Source organism: Tenrec ecaudatus, unplaced genomic scaffold (assembly GCF_050624435.1).
Source record: "Tenrec ecaudatus isolate mTenEca1 unplaced genomic scaffold, mTenEca1.hap1 Scaffold_424, whole genome shotgun sequence".
In the NCBI taxonomy this organism is placed as follows: domain Eukaryota; kingdom Metazoa; phylum Chordata; class Mammalia; order Afrosoricida; family Tenrecidae; genus Tenrec; species Tenrec ecaudatus.
Window position 1 is genome coordinate 223,667 of NW_027459324.1, and position 25,958 is coordinate 249,624.

Below are 25,958 nucleotides of genomic sequence, written 5' to 3' on the forward strand. Positions count from 1 at the left end.
TCATTTTATGGTGGTGTGCGGGGGGGAGGTCACCACGACATGAGGACCTGTATGAAAGAGTCCCGTAGTTAGCTAAGTTGAGAACCACTGCTCTAAGATAAGGATACCCCTCTACTGCTACTGTTCCTGTATAGACCTATTGTTTGGCTGAATAGTGAGCCCTGGGCAGGAGTTGTTTCCAGACCTGAAGCGTGATTAAGGTGAAAGTGTTGGAGGTTCCATTAGTCTCTATCTGACCAGTAAGCCTGGTCTTTCTGTGACCCCAGGTTTTGTTCCACATCTCCACTCTACTCAGGTGCTTCTAATGCGATCCCTTTTAGAGCCGTTGCCAGTGCTAGCTGGGTGCTCTCTACTTGTTCTGGTTTCAGGGTCATGGAGAATGATGTTTGCATGGCCTGTTAGTCCATCAGACTAATTGCGTCCACGTGCTTTTGATTTTCTGCATGCTTTCCTCTGGACAGGGAGAAACATATGTTGAACATTAGATAGCCTGTATTATTTTGGATAGTTTCCACACTGTCACTTTTTGGGTTTTGTAAATTTACATCAATTACAAGAATTTGTCATAAAGCTTTTGCTTTGTCCACTCCCTCAAGTACACACCTTACTTACCACTGGTGTTTATTCACATATAAGGCCTTCCCTGTCAGTTTAAATCCTGGGTCTAGCTCCATTTATAATATACTTATTTATTTTAATTCTAAAATTTTGTCTATTAGAATGAAATCTCCACACGGGAAAATTTTTGTTTTTGTTTTGTTCACGGTGCCCAGAGAAGTACTTTGCACAAAGTTCTTATAAGCATATGGTGAGTGAGTTAGTAAATAAATACCAGGAAGGACAACTTTGGGACAAGTTTCAAGACCCATGATCTAATATAAGAGAGGTTATGCTGAGAAGAGATTGGTTTAAATGGGGCCACATGTCCCAGCCCCTTTATTGTGGCAGAGAGTACCCAAGGAGGGCTGCAGATCCTGGCCTAGAAGAACTAGACCCAGGATTCGCAGCAGCACAGAGTGTGACTTACCAAGGGGCTGTTCTGGATGAAGTCACACAGTATAAGCTTGTAGTAGCTGGGTTTGAACACTGCATCATAGGAAATGTCCAATAAAAGCCGTTAACAGGTCTGGTTACAAGTAGTTATCAGGGGGATGATCGCTTGGGCAGGGATTCTTAGAATGCCCCAAATACTACTTACCTGATTTGTGATTTCCATTCTTCTTCTATGGCCATTTTCCTTCTCGCCATTAACACCGAGACGGAATTAAGGAGAATGTGAGGTGATCATGACCATAATGGAGATGAGGCAGTTGGTGATTGCAGGTGAGAGCCCCAGGTTATCTAACCGTGTATTCCATTAGTCTCTGTGAGGCAGATGAACACGAGAACTAAAATATCTCACCAGATAGACTGTGAGTCTATTGTTTCTCCTGATTTGTGGATATTGTTCCAGGTCTTAGAAAGCTCTGTGGCTGTCATTGCTGCTTCCTTTGTACTCCACCTGTCATTACTAAAGAATGGTGGCGATTTTAATTGCAGTCAAGGTGGTTTGAATTTAGATCTTCTAAAGTTTTCTTTCAACAATTTCTCACATTCTTGACAAGTGGTGTTTCAGAGTGGCAGGCTGTTTTATAGCCCTGACTTGAATTGCAAGGGGAGAAAATTTAGAAAACCGAACAAAAGAGAACGAAAAGGAGGGGGGATGCTTACCACCCTGATTTCCTTTCTTCTCACAGCTTTAAGGGAGGGTTTGGAATAGAGTATAGGTCAAGAAATGTTGATGGTGGGCCTCTCTCTTTGAATGAGTCTCAGAAGCATTTTTACATCTCTGGTCAAGGGAAAAGGAGGCCTGGTGGTGTAGTGGTTATGAGATGGGGGCTAATTGCATTGTCAGCAGTTCAAAACCATCAGTCTCTGTGGGAGGAGGGTGGAGCTTTCTACTCCCATAAAGAGTTGGTCTCAAAAATTCAGTTCTCAGTTCTACTCTGTCCTGTCTGGACACTGAGTCAGCATCAACTCAATGCAGGTGAGTTTTGGTTTTGGTGAAGAGAAGAGAGGAGGAAACGACGGATAAAGAAGAAGAGGCCTGTGAGGTAAATGAATGGGATGAAGAAAGCTAGGAAGACCAAACTAAACTCCCTGTCTCATAATTCAGTGACTAAGTTCATTGTGACTCACAACGATCCTATAGGACAATATAGAACTGCCCATGTGGATTTCTGGGAATGTAACTGTGGGAATAGAATCGCTCATCTTTCTCCTATGAACCGCTGGTGGTTTTAAACTACCGACTTGGTAGTTAGCAGCTAACGCTAACGCCCCAAGTTACCCCTTCCTCCGTCGGTGCTCGCAGGTGATTCATGGGGCTGGGAGAGTGGTCTAGCAATTTGCTGCTTAGCGTGGCCTCTTCCAGAATAATAAACGATGTCTCTAAAAATAAATTCGTGAAGAACAGGAAGGAAAACATACTCTCAAAATAAGTCTTTTTCGGTGTTTAAAATGGTTACACAGGCTTTCTTATGGTGGAAATGTACTTGCAAGACACCAGGAAAGTGAGTGAAAGCAAAAACTTGACTGTGAATTAGTCGGTGGATGGCTGCCACATGACCGCTTCACCTTTTCCCCCACTTTACTCCCGCTTTCCTTACTGCCGCTCTACCAATGTTCTGTTCCTAGCAGCACAGGGGCACCTAAAAATAATACTGATGAGCAAGCAGAGAGGCTTGCCAAACAGACTTTTATTTTCAATAATTCCATCCTGATAGAAGCGTTGTATGAATAGCACAGCATGATGATCTGCCCAGTAACCGCGTTAGTCTGGGTGCTTCAGCGAAACAAAGCCATAGCAACCATGCATAAGACAGAGTTTCATATACAGGTTAAGTGCACATCAAGAGAACATCCCAGCCCAGTGCTGCCCAAGTCCACAAGTCCAACGTTAACCCACTAACCCAGATGTCCAATACCAATCCACAAAGTCCTCCTCCATCTCACAGAACACACACTATGACGCCGACTGCAGGAGGAAAGCGGAGTCAGTGAATGTGTAAGCGTCTCAGCACTGGCAGGGGTCTCTACACGGGTGCTCCAGCACCCAGGGCTGCATTGGGGTAGATCCATGTGGCTTCTTCTTGGGGATGTCTTGCAGGAAGTGAGCCTTGCCAGCTGAAGCAGGGAATTGGCTAAGGCAGCTACATATTGGTCTGACCATTAGAAAGCAAGAGACTCGAGAACTCTAAAGGCAAGGTTCACCGAGCCATTTATCCCTCTGTCCTTCAATTAACCCCACATGTGTTTATAGGCCAGGCTGGCACAATAAACTAACTCAGTAACCTTCTCCCAGAGACCAAATTCAAAATATGCCAATTATTCCAGTAATGTGCTTGCAGCAACAATGGTCACTTCAGGATCGCATTACTCTCAGGTGTCATGTCTTCTCAGCCTCCGTCAGTCTGAAGTAGCTCCTCTGTCTCTCTGACGTTCATGGCCCTGACGTTTGTGAAGGCCAGTGATATTATAGAAACCCCCTCCAGTTTTGTTTGATGTGTATTCTGTTAGGTCAAGGTAATGCAGTTTTACCTGGAATACCAGAATTAGGATGCATTCTTACTGCATCTCATTAGGTGAGTTTTAATGGTTTGGCTTGCACTGACTGTTAACCAGAGTTGGCGGTTCAAAACCACCTAATAGTACCACAGAGGAACAGGCCGGACAACCTGTGTCTGAGAGGCCCTAGAGCCCATCGCATCCATGGGGCCCCCACAAGTGGAATCAATTTGATGACAATGAACAAGTGTTCATTTTTATCATTTGATTCAAATGGTGTTTTTAAATTAGGGTTCTCCACTATGAAGTTTTCTTCTTTTTTGCAATTGGTAACAATTTTGTCTGAAGATACTTTAAGACGGAGTAAAGTTGTGTCTCACTTTAAAGCACTAGATTTCGCATCATTGTTGTTTCTTGCTGAGTTCCCGGTACCTTGATTAGCTGGCATTCTAAGCTAAGAAAGCATTTCCTTTTCTATTTGTATATATCAGTGTGGACAAACAGATTTCTCTTTTATTCATGAATTTATTATCCATTACTCGCTTCATTGTGCTGCATCAATTGTCTTACCTTCCAGGTGGCTCCTGTGTTCTTTGGCCATGTTCACATCGTTCTTTGAGCTCACTGACTCCGTGGCATACCAAGATGTTAAAATCTCACTTCATTCCTGCTTTGACCCACCGTTGGAACCTCCAGTGATCTTGATTTCTTTAGTACGGAGAGATATTTAGAAACCAGGATTTGGCCATTAACTCTTCTCATTGCTTCGGCAATGTTGCTGCTTCCAGGTTATTTTAGTGGATGTACGCACCATCTCTCGGTGTGTGTCTTAGTTACATGTGGCAGAGTAGGCTTCATGTCGAGCTGCTAAGCACAAGGTCAGCAGTTCCACTCCACCAGCAGCTCCAGGGAGACGAAGCTGTATGCTCCAGCAAAGATTGTCAGGCTCAGAAACCCCAAGGGGCAGTTCTACTCTGTCATCTAGGGTTGCTATGAATCAGAATTAACTCGATGCTAGTGATCTGGAGTTTGTATCTATATTTGTTAAAAACTATGAAATTACATCTTTACCTCCACTTACAGCTTGACTCCACAAAGTTAATTTGAAGTCCTCCCTTTGCATATTTGTGTCTTCCTAAGAGACTTGGTTCCTTGTCCTCATACGTCATCATTCATCTGATGCTGTTGGTCCTCTGATCTGCTCAGGCATCCCTCCTTAGAGTCCTGAACTTTGCCAGATTGCCTTCTTGTCAGCTCCGATGCACTCTTTAGGCAAGCCCAGACAAGCACTGGACTGCTTTTCCTGCGGGACAGAGAGGAAGGCATTACGACTACAGGTAGACTCTGTATCTTTAAGCATTTGTAGACAACTCAGAACAGATGCATATGGTTTTTAAAATTTACCCTTACTTTATCGCAAGAAGAAGAGGCCTGGTGGCCTAATATGTTGTGTATTGGGCTGTTACCCTCAAGTCAGCCGTTTTAACCTGCCAGTTATTCTCTAGGAGCAGGTGAGGCACTGGGTTCCTGTGTAGATTTACACCCTTGGAAACCCATAGGAGCAGTTCTACTCCCTCTGGATAGTCACCATGAGTAGGAATAGACTTGATGGCTAAGGGTTTACTATAGGAGCCCTGGTAGTGCAGTGACTAAAGTGCTCGGCTCCTAAGTAGAAATACAGTGATGTTAACGCACATACGGCAGCCTGCTTTTTTATTTTTTAAAGGATTTTCAACCTAGGCAACCCTCTGGTTTCAGTTCTACAGGGTCCTAGAAGTCAGAGAAGACTCCAGGCAAGTGAGTTTAAAGGATAGGTTCCCAAACTTCTTTGGCCTACTGCCCTGTGTTCAGGAAAAAACAAACCAAAAACAGCACCCCCAAAACCAAAGCAAACAACTCCTGCCACAATAGCACACAATCCAGGATAAAGCGCAGGTGTCTGACTTTTCCAATCACTTGCAGCAGTCCAGCATCCCCAGGGGATGTACTACCTACTTCGGGAAACACAGATTTAATGCAACAAAAGGCTTGCTATCTTTCCAATGCCTTCAAGTGGCACATGCAGCAAATGCAAGCGACTGTGATGAAGAATTTGTTAGAGGTCTGTGTAGTTGGCTTTGTGTCAGGTTGTTAACCGCGTCAGCAGTTAAAGGTACCAATCTGTGGAAGAAAGATGAGGTTTTCTACTTCCTTAAAGATTTATAGGTTCAGAATCTCAAGGGTTGGTACGAGTAGCAGTTGACTCGATGGAAGTGAGTCTGGCGATTTGTTTTATTGGAGAGGTTGGCTCAACGGTTTCAAAGCAATAGCAAAATTATGTAACATTAAAATGTAAGTAGAAGTAGTCCATGAATCCTAGGTTAGTAAGCCAGTGAGCATATTTTTAAATTAAGCTTTCTGTATTAGCAAGTTATTTTGACATCATACAACTACAATAGTAAATTAGCAGCAGTGTTATTTAAAAAGGGAGGCAGACTAAATGTTGTGAAAATATCAACATTTTCAAAATACTTTACAAAGTCAGTGCACTTGTGATCCAAATTCCATCACAAATTTTCAAAGAAATGGAAAAACTAATTACCAAATTTATATGAGAGAGAAAGGAACCTAGGACAAACACACACACCCACAGACACTATTCAAATTTTTCACAAAGCTAAGTGGGTCTTTCACTCCCAGCCTTTCAAACCTACTTTATTGCCATGCTAACACGCAGCCTGGGACTGGCACAATGGCAGGAAGACCAATGGATGATAATAGACACCTCAGAAGAAGAACCACGTATATACAGACACCTCCATTTTTAAATAAAAACTACAACCTATTAAATGAGTGAGAGACAGCTTTTCAACGAATCATGCTGGAAAACTGGATCTTCACCTGCAGGAGAATGAAACAAGAGCCAAACTTCATCCCATGACCCCAAACATTACCAAAGATGACCCAGAGGTGGCCAAGAACCATATGAAGAATTGTTAAGCTCATTAGCAATGAGAGAAATACAAATGAAAGCAATGAGTTTCCATCGCACACCATCACTTTTCAAAAAATTCAATAAACTAGAAATTAAGAAGTGCTGCAGAGGATGCAGAGCAAGAGGAACGCTGTAACCCTGCTGGTGGGAGGGGGGCGCCGTGCCGGAAGCCAGCGCGACGCGTGCGGCCATCAGCACACGCAAAGCCAAGTCCCTTATGACCTGACCTAGCAATCTCTCTCCTCTCTCCAACTTCTACGAAGAAATTAAGAGGAAAACACAAACAGACATAAGTACACCCATGCTTCTTGCCGCGATTTCTGCAATAGCAAAAACAAAGAACCAACCCCCGAACCCCAGAGCCATGGCTAAACAAGTTCTGGTACATTCATACGATGGAATCTTATACATCAACAAGGAGCAGTAACACTCTTACGCACAGAAAGACATGGACAAATCTAGAGATCTTAGGCTGTCGATATTACAAATTGACATATTTAATCTCCATTGTTATATGCAAAACTAAAGGAGCAATGTGGCTTGGGCACCAAAAAACGACTTGATGCCCGCGAGGAGGCCAGCAACAGGCATGGGGAAAGGGGGAGGGGATACATAGGAGAGGGCAGGTTAAAAAAAAAAGTTTCCATTAGAGAAAATAAACGCACAAAACCCCTCCAGACTCCCCAGTCTTTAGATGTAATAAACATTGGTCTGAGTGGCTAAACAATGAACATTGAAGCGAACTTGAAGTCTTCAGTGACATACAAGTTCATTTCAAGCATATGGCGGGGTGGGGGAAAGGTAGTCAAATTACTTGAGTGTTTTATTGACCCAATTTTAACGTAATTAAAAATATTGTTTATGTATTACATGTGGCATTTAAACATACATATTGGTATAATGAAACAGGCACACAAAGCTGACTTACCAATTATTGTAGTAAGTCTGAGGTACTGTTTAGGAGTAAATTGCACCGCAGGTGCCTGTTACCTTATAGTCTTTATTTCAGAGTTTAAGTCCCGTGTGAAGTGTAGCTCATTTTGTAATGCCTAACGTGTTCCAACATCTAGTCACATCCTCCATGTGGGAAAACACATTCACTTTGGTTTCAAAATTTGAAACTTCGAGGATCTGATACTAATTTAGATCCTACTGACTTACTGGCTCATTCAGGGACAATGCTGTCATTTCTGTTAGCTTGTCTCCTCCCAAAATAGGTGGAACTGCTTTCAATAAATATTCTGGTGCCAAATCTCTGACGGGGTTGGAGAAGAGGCACCTTAGTGATGAGATCGCCCCCCAAAGGCGGTTCCTTGGGACGGGCGGTAGACGTCCGAGGTGAAGAGCGCCTGCAGCAGGCACGCATCCCGAGAGGATGTGGCAAAGCAAAGGCAGTGAAGGAGCCAGAAGGCCAAGGGAACTGATGATAAGCACTACTGACTTCACTCATGTAACGTATATGTACTAAGGGCTTGGGATGCCCTGGAGTGCTTGCTTTGTGCATACATAAATAAACATGCCTCTTTATTCCATTTTCCTACGAACCCCTGAAGCCCCTTTGACATATTCCTCACCCCTGAACAGCCTGCAGTCTAGTAAGTGAGGTTTCTGTTAACATTTATGATACAAGGTGTCTCAAACATCTCACTGCAGCTGTTTACTTTGGCGAATTTGACAAGCATTTGCCAAACTACTTTCCATAAGGTTTACATCACTCTATAATGAGAGTTGGAAAAGTAATTTCTAAATATTACTTAAAATCCCCACTCCACACAGGATCTTGTGTATTGGGAAGGCAAAGTGGAAGAAGGGTTTTGTTAACAATTTTAGACTTCCTCAGGACATTTTTTCCCTGCACATTTTCTTCTTCTTCCGAGTTGCTTAACAGGTACCAGGGAAGTGGTAATGCTTTTCTGAGAAACAGTGGCTAGTGGCTACATTTTTCTAGATGTTGACGGTACAGGACTGAACTCCAAGGGGTATGGAAATGATCTTCTTGTCCAGAGGTTGGTAAACTGTGGAGACAGAACAGCCAATCCTGTTCCACACCATTAAAAATCAAAGAGCCAAAAAGATACTTTTACAAACAAATGAAATCACAATTATCTGAACCCTATCCAAAATCCTTTACAATTTTCTGTTACTTCAGAGCCACACATGCCTACTCATAAAACGACATATGGTTTGAGAGGCGCAGTTTGCTGACTCGTTCTAGTCAAATCACTATTGGGTTGTTGGCCTGTTTATTGCCTATTAACTATATCCCAAACCATCGAGTCAATTCCAAGTCATAGTGGCCCTGTGTAGAGTAGGATACAACTGGTCCTCTGGGTTCATGAGACGTCAACTCGCTACAGTAGACAGCCTCAGCTTCCTGGATGGAGTGGCTGCTGGTGTCAAATGGCTAACCTAACGGGCAGCTGCCCAACTCAGTCATCATGCCGTCAATTGTTCAGCGACTGGTACATGAGAGGCATTCAGCTTAAAGCTCCCGGGACTTTGCAAAAGCAGGTGATCATTTCATAACAAACGCTTCCCTGAGAGATTACGTGGCTGAGAGAAACCCATTTTGAGGTTATGGAAGAAATTACAGATTGCTCTTAAGTGATCTTCAATAAATAAATGATGAAGTCTGACATTTACACCTGTGCCTATGTATCTTCATTTTTCCCTCTAGAGAAAACACTGGAGAACATAGCAGTTTGGGGGAAAGTAATTAAGGAACTCAGAAGTAACACCGGAATATAAAGGTCCTCAGGCCGGATTACTGTTGGAGTTGGGGAGCAGACAGTAGGGAAGGTGTGCAGTGGGAGTCTGTCATTCTTCGTAGCAGAAGCTCCCCTCTCAGCTAGGAAGGTGCAGACAAAGCCTACTGAAGAGAGGGGAGATGCAGACCATAATTAATTCTCATGGTTAGTGCAATTTCAACTAGCTAATAACAGACAAGGCAGTTCAAGAACATTAACACTTTGAGCCATAGGCAATCAAAACGGAGGGCTCATTCTGCTCAAGTCATAATACAGGTTATAGATTATAATGTTGCTGGGAAGCAACTATTTGCATACCCTAAAAGGTATAGCTTCTGCTTAGAATATTTCAAGAGAACTGCTATAGAATTCTGAACATTAAACAGAATTACCAGAGGTAAATCTCATGGAGCTAGAAAGAAATGATTCTACAATCATGGTTTTACAATTATATATTTGGATGATTATCACATCAGTTTAATTTGGCTATCTTGGCAAAAACTGAAAATGGAAGAGTGGCGCAGTATTTTATAATACTACAGGTCAGCAGAGTCTCTATTCAGACCCTATGGAAACATGTATTCCTTTCTCATCAAATGATACCTCTCTCTTATTCATAGATTTAGATACATAAAGTAATATATACGCAAATAAGACACAATGATCACAGAGAGGGTTTGTAAGCATTGATGCTAACTTGTGGGCACACATTGATTTTAAGTGTATCTTTTACTTTAAATAGCTTTGATTTTCTGTCTAGAAGACAAAAGGGAACATTAATAGGTGTCACTTACTGAGTTTTCCTAGTTGAATGTTAGCGCTTTTAAGAACAAGTCAAAATTCATCACTTTCCACTTTGGAAGATTAAAGGAACCAAGATGCTAAAGAATGTCAGGAATATATTTTGTGCAGCCAGACTTTAAGAGGAACTGAACAGAGACCATACATGCCATTTGACTTTAAAGTAGAAGTCTGTTGGTCTATAATGTAATCCAATTAGGATCTGTCCAACTTGAAATCTGTAACAGAGAAGATATGAAATATGTTTCCTGTATCTATTTACCATAAATAAAATAGAACTTCATCACTGCAGTTCAGCAGTCCCTATCTGCTCAATGGGTTTTCTAGATGGCTTACATAGCAGTTTCTGAAGCTTAGGGTATAATTTGCTGAGAGATTTATATCTGTTCCTAGCTGGTCGTAAGGGCGAGAAAGAAGATAGGCTTCTAATGTCAATGCTGAAGTTGAAGCATGAAGGAAAAACTGCTCAGCACTCTTCTTGGTCCAAGGTATAGGAGTCTAGCTCCGGGGTTTTTGATTTTAGGTTTGGATTTCAAAGCAACTTTCCGAGCACAGGATAAATCGAGAACAACGTAACTGACATCATTTGAAGGTATCTTTAAATTTGTTCCTGTACGAAATCTGTGGGAAACAATGAGGGCAAAATGGAACAATTAAAGTTCCTGAAATGGAAAACACAATGTATTAATTCTGGAAGCACAGTGTGAGACTTGATCAAGATCAAAGGTGAGTAGGGAGTTATATTCGAAGGGTTTGCAGTCTTACTGATAGTGTTTGACTGGACTGTGTCCTAGTTCTGTAATTAGACTTTAGCAAGCCTAGAAAAATACTTACATTTTCTTGTTTTGTTGGTGTGCTTCCAGCATTGATAACCAGTAGCTTAAGACATTCCGGTTATAGGTCAGGTCCGAGGCCTTATTGCAGATCCAGGGAAAATTACTTTTTGAATAATACATGGCCCAACCTTCAAATGTTAATAGGTTAGGAGGAGTTCAACTCTGAGCATTTACACATTCCAAGTAACCAGACTATACATGATTTTTACTTTCTCTTAAATGACTCCAAAAATACAATTTCAAAAAGTGTCCACATACACCCACAGCAGTAAGTTCAGACACATTCACTTTTTTTTACGTTTGTCTTTTTTTTTCTTTTTTTTACATTTTATTAGGGGCTCATACAACTCTTATCACAATCCACACATATACATACATCAATTGTATAAAGCACATCGGTACATTCTTTGCCCTAATCATTTTCAAAGCATTTGCTCTCCACTTAAGCCCTCTGCATTAGGTCCTCTTTTTTTCCCCCTCCCTCCCCGCTCCCCCCTCCCTCAGGAGCCCTTGATAATCCACAGATTGTTATTTTGTCATATCTTGCCCTATCCGGAGTCTCCCTTCCCCCCTTCTCTGCTGTCCATCTCCCAGGGAGGAGGTCACATGTGGATTACATTCACTTTTTAAAGAGGATAAGCCATGGATTTTTCTTTGACAATTTAAAAGATTATTATAATATGTAGAAAATGTTATGCCCTCAACCTTCCTCATGCCGCGACCCTTTCATACAGTTCCACATTGTGGTGACCCCCAACCACAAAATTATTTCCGTTACTACTTCATCACTGTTATTTTGCTACTGTTATGAATTGGGCGACCCCTGTGAAAGGGCCGTTTGACCCCCCAAAGGGGTCACAACCCACAGGTTGAGGACCGTCGTGTTAGGGAATATATATTTCCTGTATGTCTGAAAAAAGACATTCAATATATTGTGTGGAATTTTTCCTTCTTCTCTCATAGCAGCAGCATAATTGAAAAAAAAAACCTGAGTATGATAACTCAATGCAAATGCAATCTCATGTTAGAAGTAAGCTGCCTTAGCGACGAAATCAGATACCAGAGCTTTTCTACAACAGGATTAAGCAGCGCTGCGAATTACCTAGAATCAATTCTCATGGGACACTGTTGGAAACATCATGATACTGAATTGAGAAAACACTTTTCTTATGGAAAAATCACGTCCGAGCTGGCCAGTTATGTTATCCAAGATAAGTTTGGTGATTATCCTGTAAATTAACATCGATTTTTGTATAGACTCCAATATTGCCGATCTCTGAGAAATCATCCTGGTCTCCAGAAGGGCCAGTTGCAGAGGTATGGCACATACCTTCTGGTGCAGAGGCTGTCTGAGGACACGAATGGCCGAGTTTACCACACCACGATGAAGACTAGCTTAAACACAGCAGAAGACAAAAACTTCCCCCAAACCCCAGAGACTAAAAACTACGTATTTATTGTTACTGGCGAACCCACAAGGTGGCACTAAAGAGAAAAATGACTAAAGTGAATATACAAGGAAGACTTACATAATAAATCCTATACTGAGAATTAACCAATTTTATGAACGGGTCAACTTTTATTTAATAATTCACAAATCGTCTCCTTCAGGTGCATTGCTTTTCCCCTCCCACAAACTGTTGAGAGGAAAAATGCTTCATTTTATGACACAGTTGGTTATTTTTCAAGAGTCAGCAGTTTGCATTTTCTGTGGATCCCTTTTGCAGGGACGACTTTGTACAGATATAAACTGGTCAACTGTTTGGCATATAAATGATGATCATTGCACTTTTACGTTTTGTATAGTCCCCAGCACTTAGTTTCTTAATATAAAAGGCAATCAGTGTAACAACATATTATATGAGCTGGGGGCCTTTCAAACATTCCTGGGAAAATTCCATTATTTCTCAAGTCCATTTTTTCATGAACTTTTTGAAGATCCTTTTAGTGAGATTTTTAATATTTGTAATAATACCCCATAGCCAAAAGTCTAAATGTTCGAGTTTCAGGAATATTTCTGCATTCCCAAATTCCTACTTTCTTTTTAAGCCATTGAAAAGTGCCTTCTGGGTGTGTGGAAATGTTCTCAGAAAACAATGTGTGTCTCAAACAAATTTGGTGTAGTCTTAGTATCCAATCCTGAGACTGAAGATGGGTTCTGAATTAGGGTATCATGAGCTGAAAGGAAGAGTTTCCCTTTACTGACTATGCACAAGCTTTACTGACTATGCGCAAAGAGATGGAGTGAACCAGAAGCTGCTCTTCAGTTCCGAGGGAAGGAACTATGCTATTTGCACACAGACCTAAAACTTGAAGAGGGAAAAAACACAATAATTCATTCCTGTGTTAGGCTGAGTTGTCTAGAGAAACAAAACCAGTGACACTCAGATATTTATAAAAAGAACTTTCTATCAAGATAAAATTATATATTAAGAAATCATTCCAGCCCAGTCCAACCAACGTCCGTGGTCCTCTTCAGACTCTGGTAGCCCAAGACTGATGACACCGAAAAGTGAAGCGGGACGCAGGGACATCAGCCTGTGAACACTGGGATCCAAGGTCGACGGAAGCAAGGTGGGGCGCCAACAGTTCTCTGGAGAACCACAGGGTGCTGCCCTTGGTGGCAGGCAGAGTCCCAGCAAGGAGGCCAGTCAAGGGCAAGAGAGGGAGTTCTTCCTGCCTCGCTTGCAAAAGGCCATACCCTAATGAGGCATCCTCAGGCTGTGACCTGAGGGATAGGTTGGACTCCACCTCTGCACCTTCACACAGACATAGTGGACTGACATCTAAGTACAACTCCTTTGCCTAGTATCCCGGTAGGAATTTAGTGTAGTTGACAATGTGATTTAAATTTTTAGCATTATTTTGCATGTTCATCATGAACTATTTTCTAGCAGAAAGTCTGCTTCTGACACAGACATTAAAATGTCCTTGACCAGGAAGCTGACTATGCAAGAACAGGGTTTAATATTACAATATTAAAAATAAGACACCGTGTGCCAAAATCAGCTTTTAAAAAAATCACACCTAGGCATATGACTTCCATGTTAGCTGTATTTTAATACTACACTAATTCACCATATTTTTGTCAATTTATCCACAATGATCATCTGATAGCTAGATTTAATATTCTACTTAGTATAGTTATATTTATATATCAAATAAGGGGCTGTGATGATTTTTTTCTCTTAATGTAAAGAGATGGGATAAATTACTGTAAGAAAGATTAACATTTACAGATTAGAGTACGTGGAGGCACTAAAGCAGGATGTGTTTCACCTTTATGTGCGTTTACACTCAGTATGTCTTTTATGCAGATACTGACTGTGGTTTGAAAGTGGTGAGGCGCCGTTCAAATCGTGTAAATTTGATCTGTCAAACCATCTTGGGTCAAAGGGGAATATTTTTAATGCATCCACAAGTTAAGATTTGTAAAGCACATAAACTGCTTGTTCTGCAGTATGAAAATAAGCTATCGTCAACTCTTTCAACTACTTAGTTCTCAATCCAGGATGGATAATGCTGTGCTTTCTATAATCATTATTTTATAAAATTATAATTATTCTGCGGAGGGTCACACTACACTATTCTCTATTTATTCACTTCACGTAACAAACACCCAGGTAGCACTTCTGTACGCTAGTAAGAGTAGAGCTCAGAGCTGTCTGGTTCTGCCCTACACTCCTAGTTCAGTGTCTCACCAACTTCATAAGTTATATAAAGAGTTTCAGCTATGCACTCAGACTTGTTACAGTTGCTTACCTTTCTGAGAACAGGATAGCATTATGGTTACCTGTAGAAGTTACAGAACAACATGACCTGATTTGGAATCTGAGCATTGCCACAGCTGTTGATTGAAAAGGGCTCTCACAAAGGTATGTTGCAGTTCTAACCCTTGCTAGGTATGACGGTAGCTTTTTAGCACATAGGATTCTTGCAGACGCCCTCGGTTGGCATGAGGTCATCCTGGAGCAGCGTGGGTTCTAATCCTGTGTGGCTGGTGTTCTCGTAAAAGAGGAGCAGCACGGACTTAGGGCAGCCATGTGAGGATGCATCTGACAACCCGTGAATTTTTCAATTTTAAAAATGTTAATTTTTTTAAAAATTTTGAAAACTCATGAAACAATATTTATTGTAAATTAGGTGCGTGTTTAATTTTCAGATCACTAACTTTGTATTCAACAATTTAAACTACTAATCAAAGTCCCAATAGTTCACCCTTCATCCACTCGATTTCTCTTCTCCCTCTTGTGGACCGCCTTATTCCATTTCACCTAATGAAACACCTGTTAACAGCCTAGCCCATTGCTTTGTCTTTCCTCCATGGCCTCCCAAATTCCAAAGCCTGTTCCCTTTAGCATGGAAGTCCTCGTCTTGGTTTCCCCCCTCGTTATAAGAGTGGTCTCATATCACACTTCTCCGTCTGTGACGGCTAATTTCATGCATCATCATATTCTCTAGTTCCATATGCCAGGACATGATTTGTGGTTTGGTGTTGGTAGTTTTAGTGATGCATACTATTCTATTGTGTGTTTGTGTCAGTTTCTTTATCCGTTCTTCTACACTTAGGTTTTTTCCATCTTCTTGTTCCAGCTTACAGTGTTGCATTGAACATGGATGTGCTTATGTCTGCTCCTGGTACGGCTCTTACTTCTTTATGATTTACACCCAGCAGCGAGATTACCAGGTCCTATGGAATTTTTATTCTCAGCTTGATTTCTTACCGATGACTTTATGGCTCTGGGTTTTACTTTTAGGTCTTTGATCCATCTTAAGTATGTTTCTGTTCATGGGGTGACAGGTCTTGTTTCATTCTTCTACAAAATGGAAATCTAATTTATCTAATGCCATTTGATGGTTTTAGGACCTTTTTTGAAGATAAATTTTCTTTAGGTGGAAGGATTTATTTCTGGCATCTCTATTTGGTTCAACTAGTCTATGTACCAGTGTCATTGTGCCAGTACCAGGACGTTTTCGATAATGTGGCTGTACAATGGGTTGTGAGGTCCAGAAGGGCGAAGCCTCCTCCTTTGCTTTTCTTAAGTATTTTTTATTTTTATACCTCCTGGGTATCTTTCCTTACCACATGAAGTTAGTAGTGTCTTCTTCATGTCGTTAAAGAACGCATGTGGAGTCCGGATCTGAATTGCAATTGTATTCATAAATATTCTTTAAGTGGTTCTCTTTCGGCTTCTTGTAGAAGCATAGTTTCGCTGTACACGTCCTAGGTTTTTCTGGTGAGGCTTATCCTTTATTCCTAAGTACGTCTCATTGTTTGTGTGGATATTGTAACTAGTATTGTTTACTTGATTCCTTTTTCTCATATTCTTCCCGTATTGCTCTCATTAGCACACAGGGATCAGATTATGTGTATGTTAATCTTGTATCCTGCCACGTTGCTGAGTCTCCTCAGATTGTTTCTAACAATTTTCTGAATGTTTGGGGGATTTTCTATGTATAAAATCATATAATCTTCAAGTAGTGAGACTTTGACTTCTTCCTTGCCAATCCACATTCTTTGATTTCCTTTGACTGTCCAATAGCTCTGGCTAATCATTCCAGCACAAGGTTGAATAATAAGAGTGATGAGTCTCTGTCCGATTCCCACTCACTAGGCGGGGATCTTTGCCGCTTTCCTACATTGACGAAGAGAGTGGCCTTTGGTTTATAATCTATGGCCTTAATTGTGTTGAGAAATTTCCCATCTAATTCCCATTTTGTTGATTGTTTTCATCAGGAATAAGGGGTGGATGTTGTCAAATGCCTTTTCTGCATCAAACGATATGACCATATGGTTCTTAACAAAAGATCTTAAGAGTAGCAGTTCGCAACCTGTGGGTCCTGACCTTTTTGGGGATCAAAGGGCCCTTTCAAAGGGGTTGCCTGGTTCGTAACAGTATCAACATTACAGCCATGAAGTAGCAACAGAAATAATTATGTGGTTGGGAGGGGGTCACATGTGAGGGACTGTATTAAAAGGTCGTAGCCTTAGGAAGGTTGAGAACCACTGTCTTAGAGACTTGGAGTGGGGGGGAAGGGCTATGGCCTGGTCTACACATTGAATTAGACTTCTAGCTTCTAGAATTATGGCATAACATTTCTGTACTAATATGTTAACCACAGTTTATGATGTGATCTGAGCCTTAGAAACCTAAGACAGTCACCAACTAATTAAATTAGTTTAGGCACATTAATTTCTTTCAGTCTCATTTTTTTCAAATAGGGATCATGGTAGCAATGATCCTGTTGGGGTCATTTTCACGATAAATGAGATATTCTAAAGTCGCTCAACAACCATAGGGCACGTGGCAAGTTCTCGGTGTTGTTAGTTGCGGAGCTGGTTCTGACACACAGGGACTGCATGTACAGCAATGCCGCACCACCTCACAGCATTGCTCTGTTTCACATTAGTGCTGCGGCTGGGGCGCCGCTTTATCTGAGGTTCTTCCCATTGTCTTGCTGCCTCTCTAGTTTACACTGAAGTTCGAAGTTACCATTGATCGGGTCTCTCCTGATACCATGTCCAATGTGCGTCAGGTGACATTTCACCATGCTTGCCTCTAGGGAGCCTTCTGGCTGCACTTCTTCCAGGACCGGTGTGCTTCTTCTTATAGGCCACAGTATGATCTTCACCAAGACCGCAATCAAAGGTAACAATTTTCCTTCGGTTTTCTTTATTCATTGACCACAAGGGACTGAAAATACCATGGCTGTGGTCAGGCTCCCCTTAGTCATCAAAGAGGAACCCGCCTTTTGAACACCTTTCATAGGTCTTTTGCAACAGCTATTCCCAGTTCGGTATGTCGTTTGGCTCCCTGCCTGCTGCTTCCGTGGACATTGACGGTGCACTCAGTTAAAATGAGATCGTTGGCACTCCCATACTGCTCTCTTTATCATGGTGTTGCTTATGCTGCGAGGGCCTGTGTTTTCTTGATGCCGAAGGGAAATCCACATTGAAGGCTGCGTTCTTTGTTAGTCATCAGTACGTGCTTTCAATCTTCTTTACTTTTAACCAGCTAGGGTACATGATCTGCACATAGCAGGCTGTTAACGTGCCTTCCTGTAATCCTGAGTTCAGTTTCTCAGGTTACTGGCTGAGCACACAGATGGAGTAAGGATGATGAAAGCATACAGCCCTTCCAGTAACTTAGTCCTGATTTTAAACGATGCGCTATCCTCTTGTTCTGGTACAGCCTCTTTGTCTGCACACAGGCTCAATAGGAGCAATATGAAGTCTTTTGGAATTTCCATTCTTCGCAAAGTTATCCATAATTTGTTATGATCCACACAGTTGAATGCCTTTGTGTAATCAATAAAACACAGGTTGACTTCTTATTTGTATTTTCTGCTTTTCTGTAAGCTCCATCTGCCATCAGCCATAATATCCATCATTCTCCACCTTTCTCTAAATCTAGCTTGAATCTCTGGCAGTTGTCTGTCAATGTACTGCTATGCCCACTTAAGGATATTTCCAGTGAAAGCTTACTTGTACTAATATATTGGTGGATAGTTGCCAGAGTGAGCCGAATTACCTTTCTTGGGAACTGGCACAGATGTGAGTCTTTCCCAGTCAGTGGAGCAGGTGTCTGTCTTTCCCATTTCTTGCTGTAGGTGAATGTGTGCTTACAGTATTATCTGTTTGACAAAACAGCTCAATTGCTATCTGTTAACTGCACAATTCCCAGAGCCTTGTTTTCGCTGATGCCTTCAGTGTAACTTGGACTTCTTTTTTCAGTACTGTCAGTTCTTGATCAGCTGTTCTCTCCTGGCGTGAACTGAACATTGGTTGATCAGTTTTTTTGGCTCTCGATTCCTTCCTTATTATTTTGTTACTTTGTTTTGTTGAATTTTTGTCCATTCAATCTTTCAACATTGCAGTTGGAGGCCTGAAATGTTCTTTCAGCTTGAGAAAGTCCTCGATAAACCTTTACCATTACCTAATTCTTATATAATTAATTCTTGTCATAGTTATGTATTTGAACAACTTAAGTTCATGACAAAAATATGTTGGTATCTTATAGTTTTCCTTTCTTCAGCTAGTAGACTAGTTAGTTCAGACTAGTTCAACATAATGTATCCCTAGAAAATGACCCAATTTCTGTTCTGTGTGTAAAATCTGGTGCCTATTATGCTTGCAAGCTTTATAAATATATAAGATTTCCACAATACATACTTTGCCTTTTTATAGAGTTTGCCTCCTGAGCTTATAAAACAAAGAACCCAGAGCAAACACTGAAGTTTTACGTTGTCATTGATCCAGTGTCAGAGTGGAACTGAGCTCCACAGTGCTTCATCAATGTTTTTTTGGGGGGATGGTGGTGGTGGAGGGGGTAGTATACATTAACAGGCCTTTCTTCTGCTATGCCTCTGGAGGATTCGCTGTCAGTGATTTGGTTAGCAGCTGTATCTGTAACTGCACTACCCAGGGACTATAGCCAACTGTGTGTGTTACTGAGTTGATTCCAACTCATAGTGATCCTGTAAGCCAGAGCAGAACTGCCCGATAGGGCTTGCTAGGCCGGATGCATTACTGGAGCAGATTCCTAGGTCTTTTCTTCTGTGGTGTTACTGGATGGGTTTGAACCAAAGAGCTTGCTGTTAGCAGTGAAGCATTTAATTGTTGTGCCACCAGGCCTCCTTGATTAGGACCCCCCCAACACCCCACCTTGGTGGAAACATAACTTTCCAGAGATCCCAGTTATCTCTTCTGTGCGTATAGTTTTCAATGCTTGATTGGGAAATACCCTGGATATTTGGTCAGATTTTTCCTTACATTTCCCATCTATTTTCTGCTTAGACTTAACCTTGTTTTGATGTAAGAATAATCAGAAGACTTTCAATAATTCTATAGCAATGCTAGTGGGGGTGGGGTAATGACAGCTTGAAAGTTATTTGAAAAGTTCAAACCTACCTTCTGCTCCACAAAAGACCTGGCAATCAGATTTGCTTCCCCAGAGATTATAGCTTAGGGACCCCGACCACGTGTTCTACTTGGCTCCATGGAGTTGCTTTGACTTGACTTGAGATTGATTCAATGGCCTACAACAAGTAAATATATTAATGCATTAAGGGATTAAGGGACAATTCCATAGTTTCACCAATGTTTATGTGAGGAACAAAAGACAATGACATTTAGATGTAATTTCTATTCACATAGATCTTTAAAAACAAACAGAAGTCAGACAACTCCCAGTTAAATCAAAGGCCTTATCTATAGTGACAAACTACTCACATCATGGACATTTCCATGTTTCCATATTAGGGCTAATTTTAACCAATTCTCTTTCCATCCTCAAGATGGTGAGGAACGTTCTACCCACCAGGGTCGTTCTTGTGGAAATCCCTCACCACTGCTGACAGGTGCAGTGGCGCCACATGTGAAATCAACAAGTTGTGCAATATGAAAAGATTAATAAACCAGACAATAATATGAATTTTTCCAAAATAAAAATTTCATCACAATTTCACAAAAGGCAGTTCATTTTGATCATTTACAGGGACAAGGTGAAGTATAAATTTAATTAAAAACAACTTCTCTTTGGACTCATGAATATTAAATATTCAGACTGTTTCCATTTTTACAAGTCAACTAGGGCCACAAAATTGACTTCACGGAAAAATCATAATATTATTCAAACAAATTTGTGTTTTCATTTTTCTGTTGTCACATGGCGGTAACCAGCTTCTCCATATTCATGTCAGCATGGTCCCCAATTGCGTGTGGTCTGCAGGAACTCAGCCCTCACAGCACACGCATCGACCCTGTTTGACTGCCAGTTTGGGGAAGGTTTGATCCTTCCTCTCTGCTCCACTACTCCATTACATAGATGGCTTAAAGAACAGAGATTGTCTTGAAGTTAGTTGTGGAGGTTAGGAGTTCAAATCCAGGGTATTGGAAGAACCATGCTCCCTCAGCTCTAGAGCAAGATCTTTCCTTTCCTCTTCCAGTTTCCGCAGGCTCTGGGCGCTTCTCAGTGACTGGGCTTTGAAATGCATCTTTACATGGTGGCCCTCTTCCTCGAGTGACTTTATCCTCTCGCCTGCTCTCCTCTTTTAGAAACCGTCTCTCAGATGGAATCAGAGTCCTCTCTCATTCCTAAGTGACAAACCTCATTTCCAAACAGGGTCACATTTCGATACAAGGATGAGGGCTTCCACCTTTTCTTTTGAGGGGGCACAATTCAATCCATATCATATTTGCTATTAAACATTTTATAGTGTCTCTTTACCCATTAAAAAGGTAAAAATTAAACATTTCTCAATGGAGATAATTGAGAAATCTATTGAAAGCAGAGAGGGTAATATATCAGTTTCTAAGTCTTTCATAAAAGTTAAGAACTAGTAGCGTTTGCCTAGTCCCACTTCTCCACAGTCAGTCACCCCCAAAACTGAGCTCATTCAGTCACTGGACTTAGGTTGTGTAAGCAGCTGGGGCTGACTCGGGCTCTATCTAGCTCTTTCTCCTGAGCAACAGCTGCTTCTGGATGAGAAGCAGTAATCGCACTTGAAGGGGCCGAGAATCCAAGGGCACTTAAATTGCACCTCACCATACAAACCAGTTTCCAAAGGAGAGCAAAAAGAGCTCAGGTGTAAACAATTAAAGCATAAAGTCTCTGCTCTGAAGCCAGCACATTCACGAAAGGCAGTTCATTTTGATCATTTACAGGGACAAGGTGAAGTATAAATTTAATTAAAAATAACTTCTCTTTGGACTCATGAATATTAAATATTCAGACTGTTTCCATTTTTACAAGTCAACTAGGGCCACAAAATTGACTTCACTGGAAAAATCATAATATTATTCAAACAAATAAATGTGTTTCTGAGAAAAAACATCATGTACTTGGAAAGCTCGATATTTCCCTAGGGAAATGCATGGCTCCAGAACTGGCCCAGTCAAAAGTGTCTTTATCCCAGTGGCTCACAACACAGAAGGCCCATAACACCAATATTCCTTGGTAGAAATATCAGGGTATTATTTCTTGATATTTTTGTTGGACACACAATCTAACAGAAACACAGGATAGAAATAGCAGGTTCTAAGAAGATATTACTATTTTTCCAAAGACCCTGCTTCTGAGGGTGAGGGTGCTAAAACACTTTCAGAAAACACAACACCATAAAATCAAACAAAACCTCACTTGGATGCTTTTATAACATTGATATGAAAGGCAGAAATATCCATACACTTGACCTTGATAGTCAATTTATTGAGTGAGGCTACATTTGGGGAATCAGTGCATTAAGAGGTCATGTCCAGTCTACTTGAATTTCAAAAAAATCATTTATTAATTCAGTCACATTTAGTAAAGCCTTTACTAATTGGTACATATATATTCTTTATCTCAAAATATCTGAGAGTTTCCTTGTTGTAGCACTGAAAAGAACATGAACACATTGAAAAGGCATAAAGAACGGAAATGTGCCCCATCTTTTCATGACGACTAGCAATACTGAGTGTGTAAACTTCTTCATTAGGTGGCGGCTGTCAGACCCCAGCGAATGGTTCCAGACCTTTCTGATCATCAACGTGTGATGAATCCATGGACTTCAGATCAATAACCTGAATTGGCAGATTAAAACCTGAGGTCAGGTGATCTGAGAAGGGTCCCACCATTCCGTTCCCCTGCTGTGTGATGCTATGAAAGCAAAATAGGTAACGCTGCGCCTTGCTTCTTCCAATGCATTTAGCCAGATACATATGGGCAGCAAGAGCACAGCGATGTAAAAACAGAGCAGAAAAAAGTAACTTGAACAGAATGTGGCATTTTCCCTTGGTTTTGCTAACGGCCCACATACAACATGCTTTTAAAAAGCCACCCTAGAACATTTTCTCTTCATCATTTTCAAGCAGCTTAAATGGACATTTAGAATGTATAGCACTGGGCATGTATTCCATCTGGGAAAAATGGAAAAGAGATTTAGCACGATGGGCTGCATTTCTATAATTGTTGTTAGGACAAAGTTGATGTGTACTTGATCTCTTGTCTTTTGGTCATATTTTAAGGTCATCGTACCTTTTCAGCTCTGCAGTAGCACTACATGTTGCTTTTTGTAAGGAAAATAATTTTGAACATAATCAGTACACTTTATATTTAATTATAAATATCGATTCATTTTAAATGCCTTGAGGATTTGAAGACTTGAAAGACACATATAAGAGGAATTCTCTCATTCTCTTTATATTGTGAAAACTATTTTTATGGACTCTAAAGCCAGTAACACTTCGCTTTATTAAACACCAGTCCCCTGCCTCCTGGATGTTAATTTTATTGGGGCTGTCCTCTGAATATTCTTCCAATTCGAGCTATTCCTGCACAGCCCATGCACACTCATAGAAACTCTGCACCACCGTTCAGAACTTCCCCGTGCAGACATGTGTCCACAGCCAGCCAACGCCGCTCCGTGCCTTGATAAATATTGGCCTATTATAACCATTCTTAACAAAGTTTATTTCCAAACACATTTTTGTAACAATCTTCAAGATAACACCGAAAAACTGCACAAGAGTCATCTTGACTGGGTGAAGCGGGGAAAAAATGCCGACCAATTATAGCATTGCTTTGTTTACTCCTCCAGCAAGTCTGAAGTATTGGGGCTCTGAACCCTGTTGTTCTGTCTCAAGTATACGGTCCTGGATGTTATGTTTAGGTATTATGTTTTTATCATTTCTCAACTCTAAAGATACGGGAGGGAAATTCTCTCTCTAGCTTGTACAGCCAGAGGACTCCAATGCTTCCTTGCTAACCACAATTTAGTACTGCACACCTGCACACATCATACTGTATAATATATGTCGACAGTCTATGGAGAATTTATCTCAATTTACATACAGCTCTCCAAATCCTCTGGTGAGCCTGATGTGAAATCTGAGACAGGCCAAATCTCCCCAACAGGATCTTCTTTTCCTCCAGGGGGTTCACCTCCGAAGGCAATACAGATCCTTGGACAGCGCGGTGGGGCTCGAGATTCCGGGAGAGGAGTGGCTGCGGGGCTTGTTTCGCTGAAGATTTACAATGTAGTTCTTGCAGGCGGCTCAGCAACCCCCTCTGTGGCCGTGGGTGTCTGCTGTGACAGAGCGGGGAAAAGCTCTCTAATCTCCCGTGCCTGCCTCTGCCTTTCAGCCGCTCCCCTCTCCTGCCTTCCCTGCCGCCCAGCGCTCTCGCCTCCTTTGCCTTTCTAGGGGAGGGGGGGATGTTCGGGTGGGGTGGGGGTGGGGTAATAGGTGTTCAGTCCCTGAAGGCAGCTAGAGTAGCTTTGGCAATATAGACCCGAGCCTGTGTGCGCGCGCACACACACACACACACACACACACACACACGCACACACACACACACACTCACTCACTCCAGCTCTCCCCACGGGGATACCAAGCCAGCCCGAAGCTCCAGCTACCTGCAGGGGGTGGCCCGGCCGGGCGCTCAGCGCTTACTCGCCATCTGCGGAGGGCAGAGCCACATCCAAACCAGGGAGGGCGGTTGGCTGTCCGGTTGGCAAGCTGGAGACGTTGGCCGCCACCGCGGCTTAAAGTGTCCAGGGTGGCGAAGAAGGAGTCTCCAGGGCAGATTCCCGGAAGGGCTCCGAAGCTCCCGGACTTCCTCCGGCGGCGGCGCTCCAGTCGGTCCCTCCTGGCCATCCTCTCGGGCCCTTCTGCGGGGTGCTGGTCTGGGGCGCCCCGGGGCCGCCGCCGCCGCCGCCAGCGCAGCCCACCCGGAGGAGCACTGAACGCCCCGGCGACACCGGAGTGGGGGGCGAAAGCGGGAGCCCTAACTTCCCCCCGCGGGACCCTCGCTCGGCGTCCGCCTCGCAGTGGCTCGCAGCCCGGGGCCGGCGGACGGGCTCCCGCGGAGAGCGCGGCGCAGGGGAGGGCCCGGCGGGAGCGGCGGCCGCGCAGGGGGCGCCCGGACCCCGCCCAGGAAGTAGCGCGCCGGCGGCCGGCGGCGGCGCCTTCCAAGTTGGGCGCGTCCGCGAGCCCGCCCCGGGCGGCCCGGCCCGGGGGGGGGAGGCGGGGCTCCCGGGGGCAGTCGGGGCGGCCCGCGCCCCGGGCCGGCGCCCGTCCTGCGAGAGCGCGGGCCGGAGGCTCCCGGCTGCCAGGCGGCGTCGCGCCGCGGGCCCGCGTGCGCTGCCGGATGCCCGCGCCGGAGGGGGCTCGGGGCGCCCGCCCGCGGGGGGTGCTGGGGAGGGCGGGGGAGGAGGCGGAGGAGGCGGCGTGATGGCCCTGGACGGCGAGCGGGGGGAGCAGGAGGAGGAGAAGGAAAAGAAGAAGAAGAAAAAGAAGAGGAGGAAGAAGAAGAGGGCAGAGGAGGGGGCCGCGGAGAGCCGCTCACCTTCGCAGGCCACCATGGGGGAGGCCGCCGCCGCCGCGCCCCGGCCGGGCGGCAGGGGGCCCTCGGACCCGTGGGCGGACTCGGTGGGCGTGCGACCCCGCACCACGGAGCGCCACATCACGGTGCACAAACGGCTCGTGGTGGCCTTCGCCGTGTCCCTCGTGGCGCTGCTCGCCGTCACCATGCTCGCCGTGCTGCTCAGCTTGCGGTTCGACGAGTGCGGCGCGCCCGGCGCCGACGGCGGCCCCGCGGGCTCCCCCGCGCGTGACCGCAACGCCAGCCTCCCGGGAGCCGCCCCGCGCAACCACCCCGCGGGCGAGGGCTCGGCGCCGTCCGAAGCGGCCGGCCAGGCGACGCCGGCGACCCCGTCCGCCCGGCCACCATCGGAGGAGGAGCGCGAGCCGCGGCGCCCCTGGACCCAGTTGCGCTTGTCGGGCCACCTCAAGCCGCTGCACTACAATCTGATGCTCACCGCCTTCATGGAGAACTTCACCTTCGCCGGCGAGGTGAACGTGGAGATAGCGTGCCGGAACGCCACCCGCTACGTCGTGCTGCACGCCTCCCGGGTGGCCGTCGAGAAGGTGCAGGTGGCCGAGGACCGCGTGGCTGGGGCCGTGCCCGTGGCCGGCTTTTTCCTCTACCCACAGACCCAGGTCTTGGTGGTGGTGCTGAACCGGACCTTGGACGCCCAGAGGAATTACAACCTGAAGATCATCTACAATGCCCT

The 25,958-nt window shown here is 43.6% G+C and overlaps 1 protein-coding gene across 1 annotated transcript; it reads right to left on the reverse strand.

Annotated features, from left to right (window-relative positions):
- Positions 1-2,715: 2,715 nt before the first annotated feature.
- LOC142436583 (uncharacterized) lies at positions 2,716-25,247 on the reverse strand. The gene is made up of 3 exons (XM_075540143.1): positions 25,215-25,247; positions 24,300-25,122; positions 2,716-4,849 (listed from the first exon to the last, which is right to left on the reverse strand). Exons 1-3 carry the CDS (start codon positions 25,245-25,247, stop codon positions 4,815-4,817), a joined length of 891 nt encoding a protein of 296 aa, XP_075396258.1. The 3' UTR covers positions 2,716-4,814.
- Positions 25,248-25,958: the final 711 nt, after the last annotated feature.

What these genes read in the sequence shown, in the direction of transcription:
- LOC142436583 (XM_075540143.1), bottom strand. Translation starts at nt 25,247, where the DNA reads ATGGTGGCCTGCGAAGGTGAGCGGCTCTCCGCG. An exon ending in AAGGTGAGCGGCTCTCCGCG is followed by an intron (nt 25,123 to 25,214) that starts GCCCCCTCCTCT and finishes CTCGCCGTCCAG; the next exon opens with GGCCATCACGCCGCCTCCTC. An exon ending in GGCCGGGCCACCCCCTGCAG is followed by an intron (nt 4,850 to 24,299) that starts GTAGCTGGAGCT and finishes TCTGTCCCGCAG; the next exon opens with GAAAAGCAGTCCAGTGCTTG.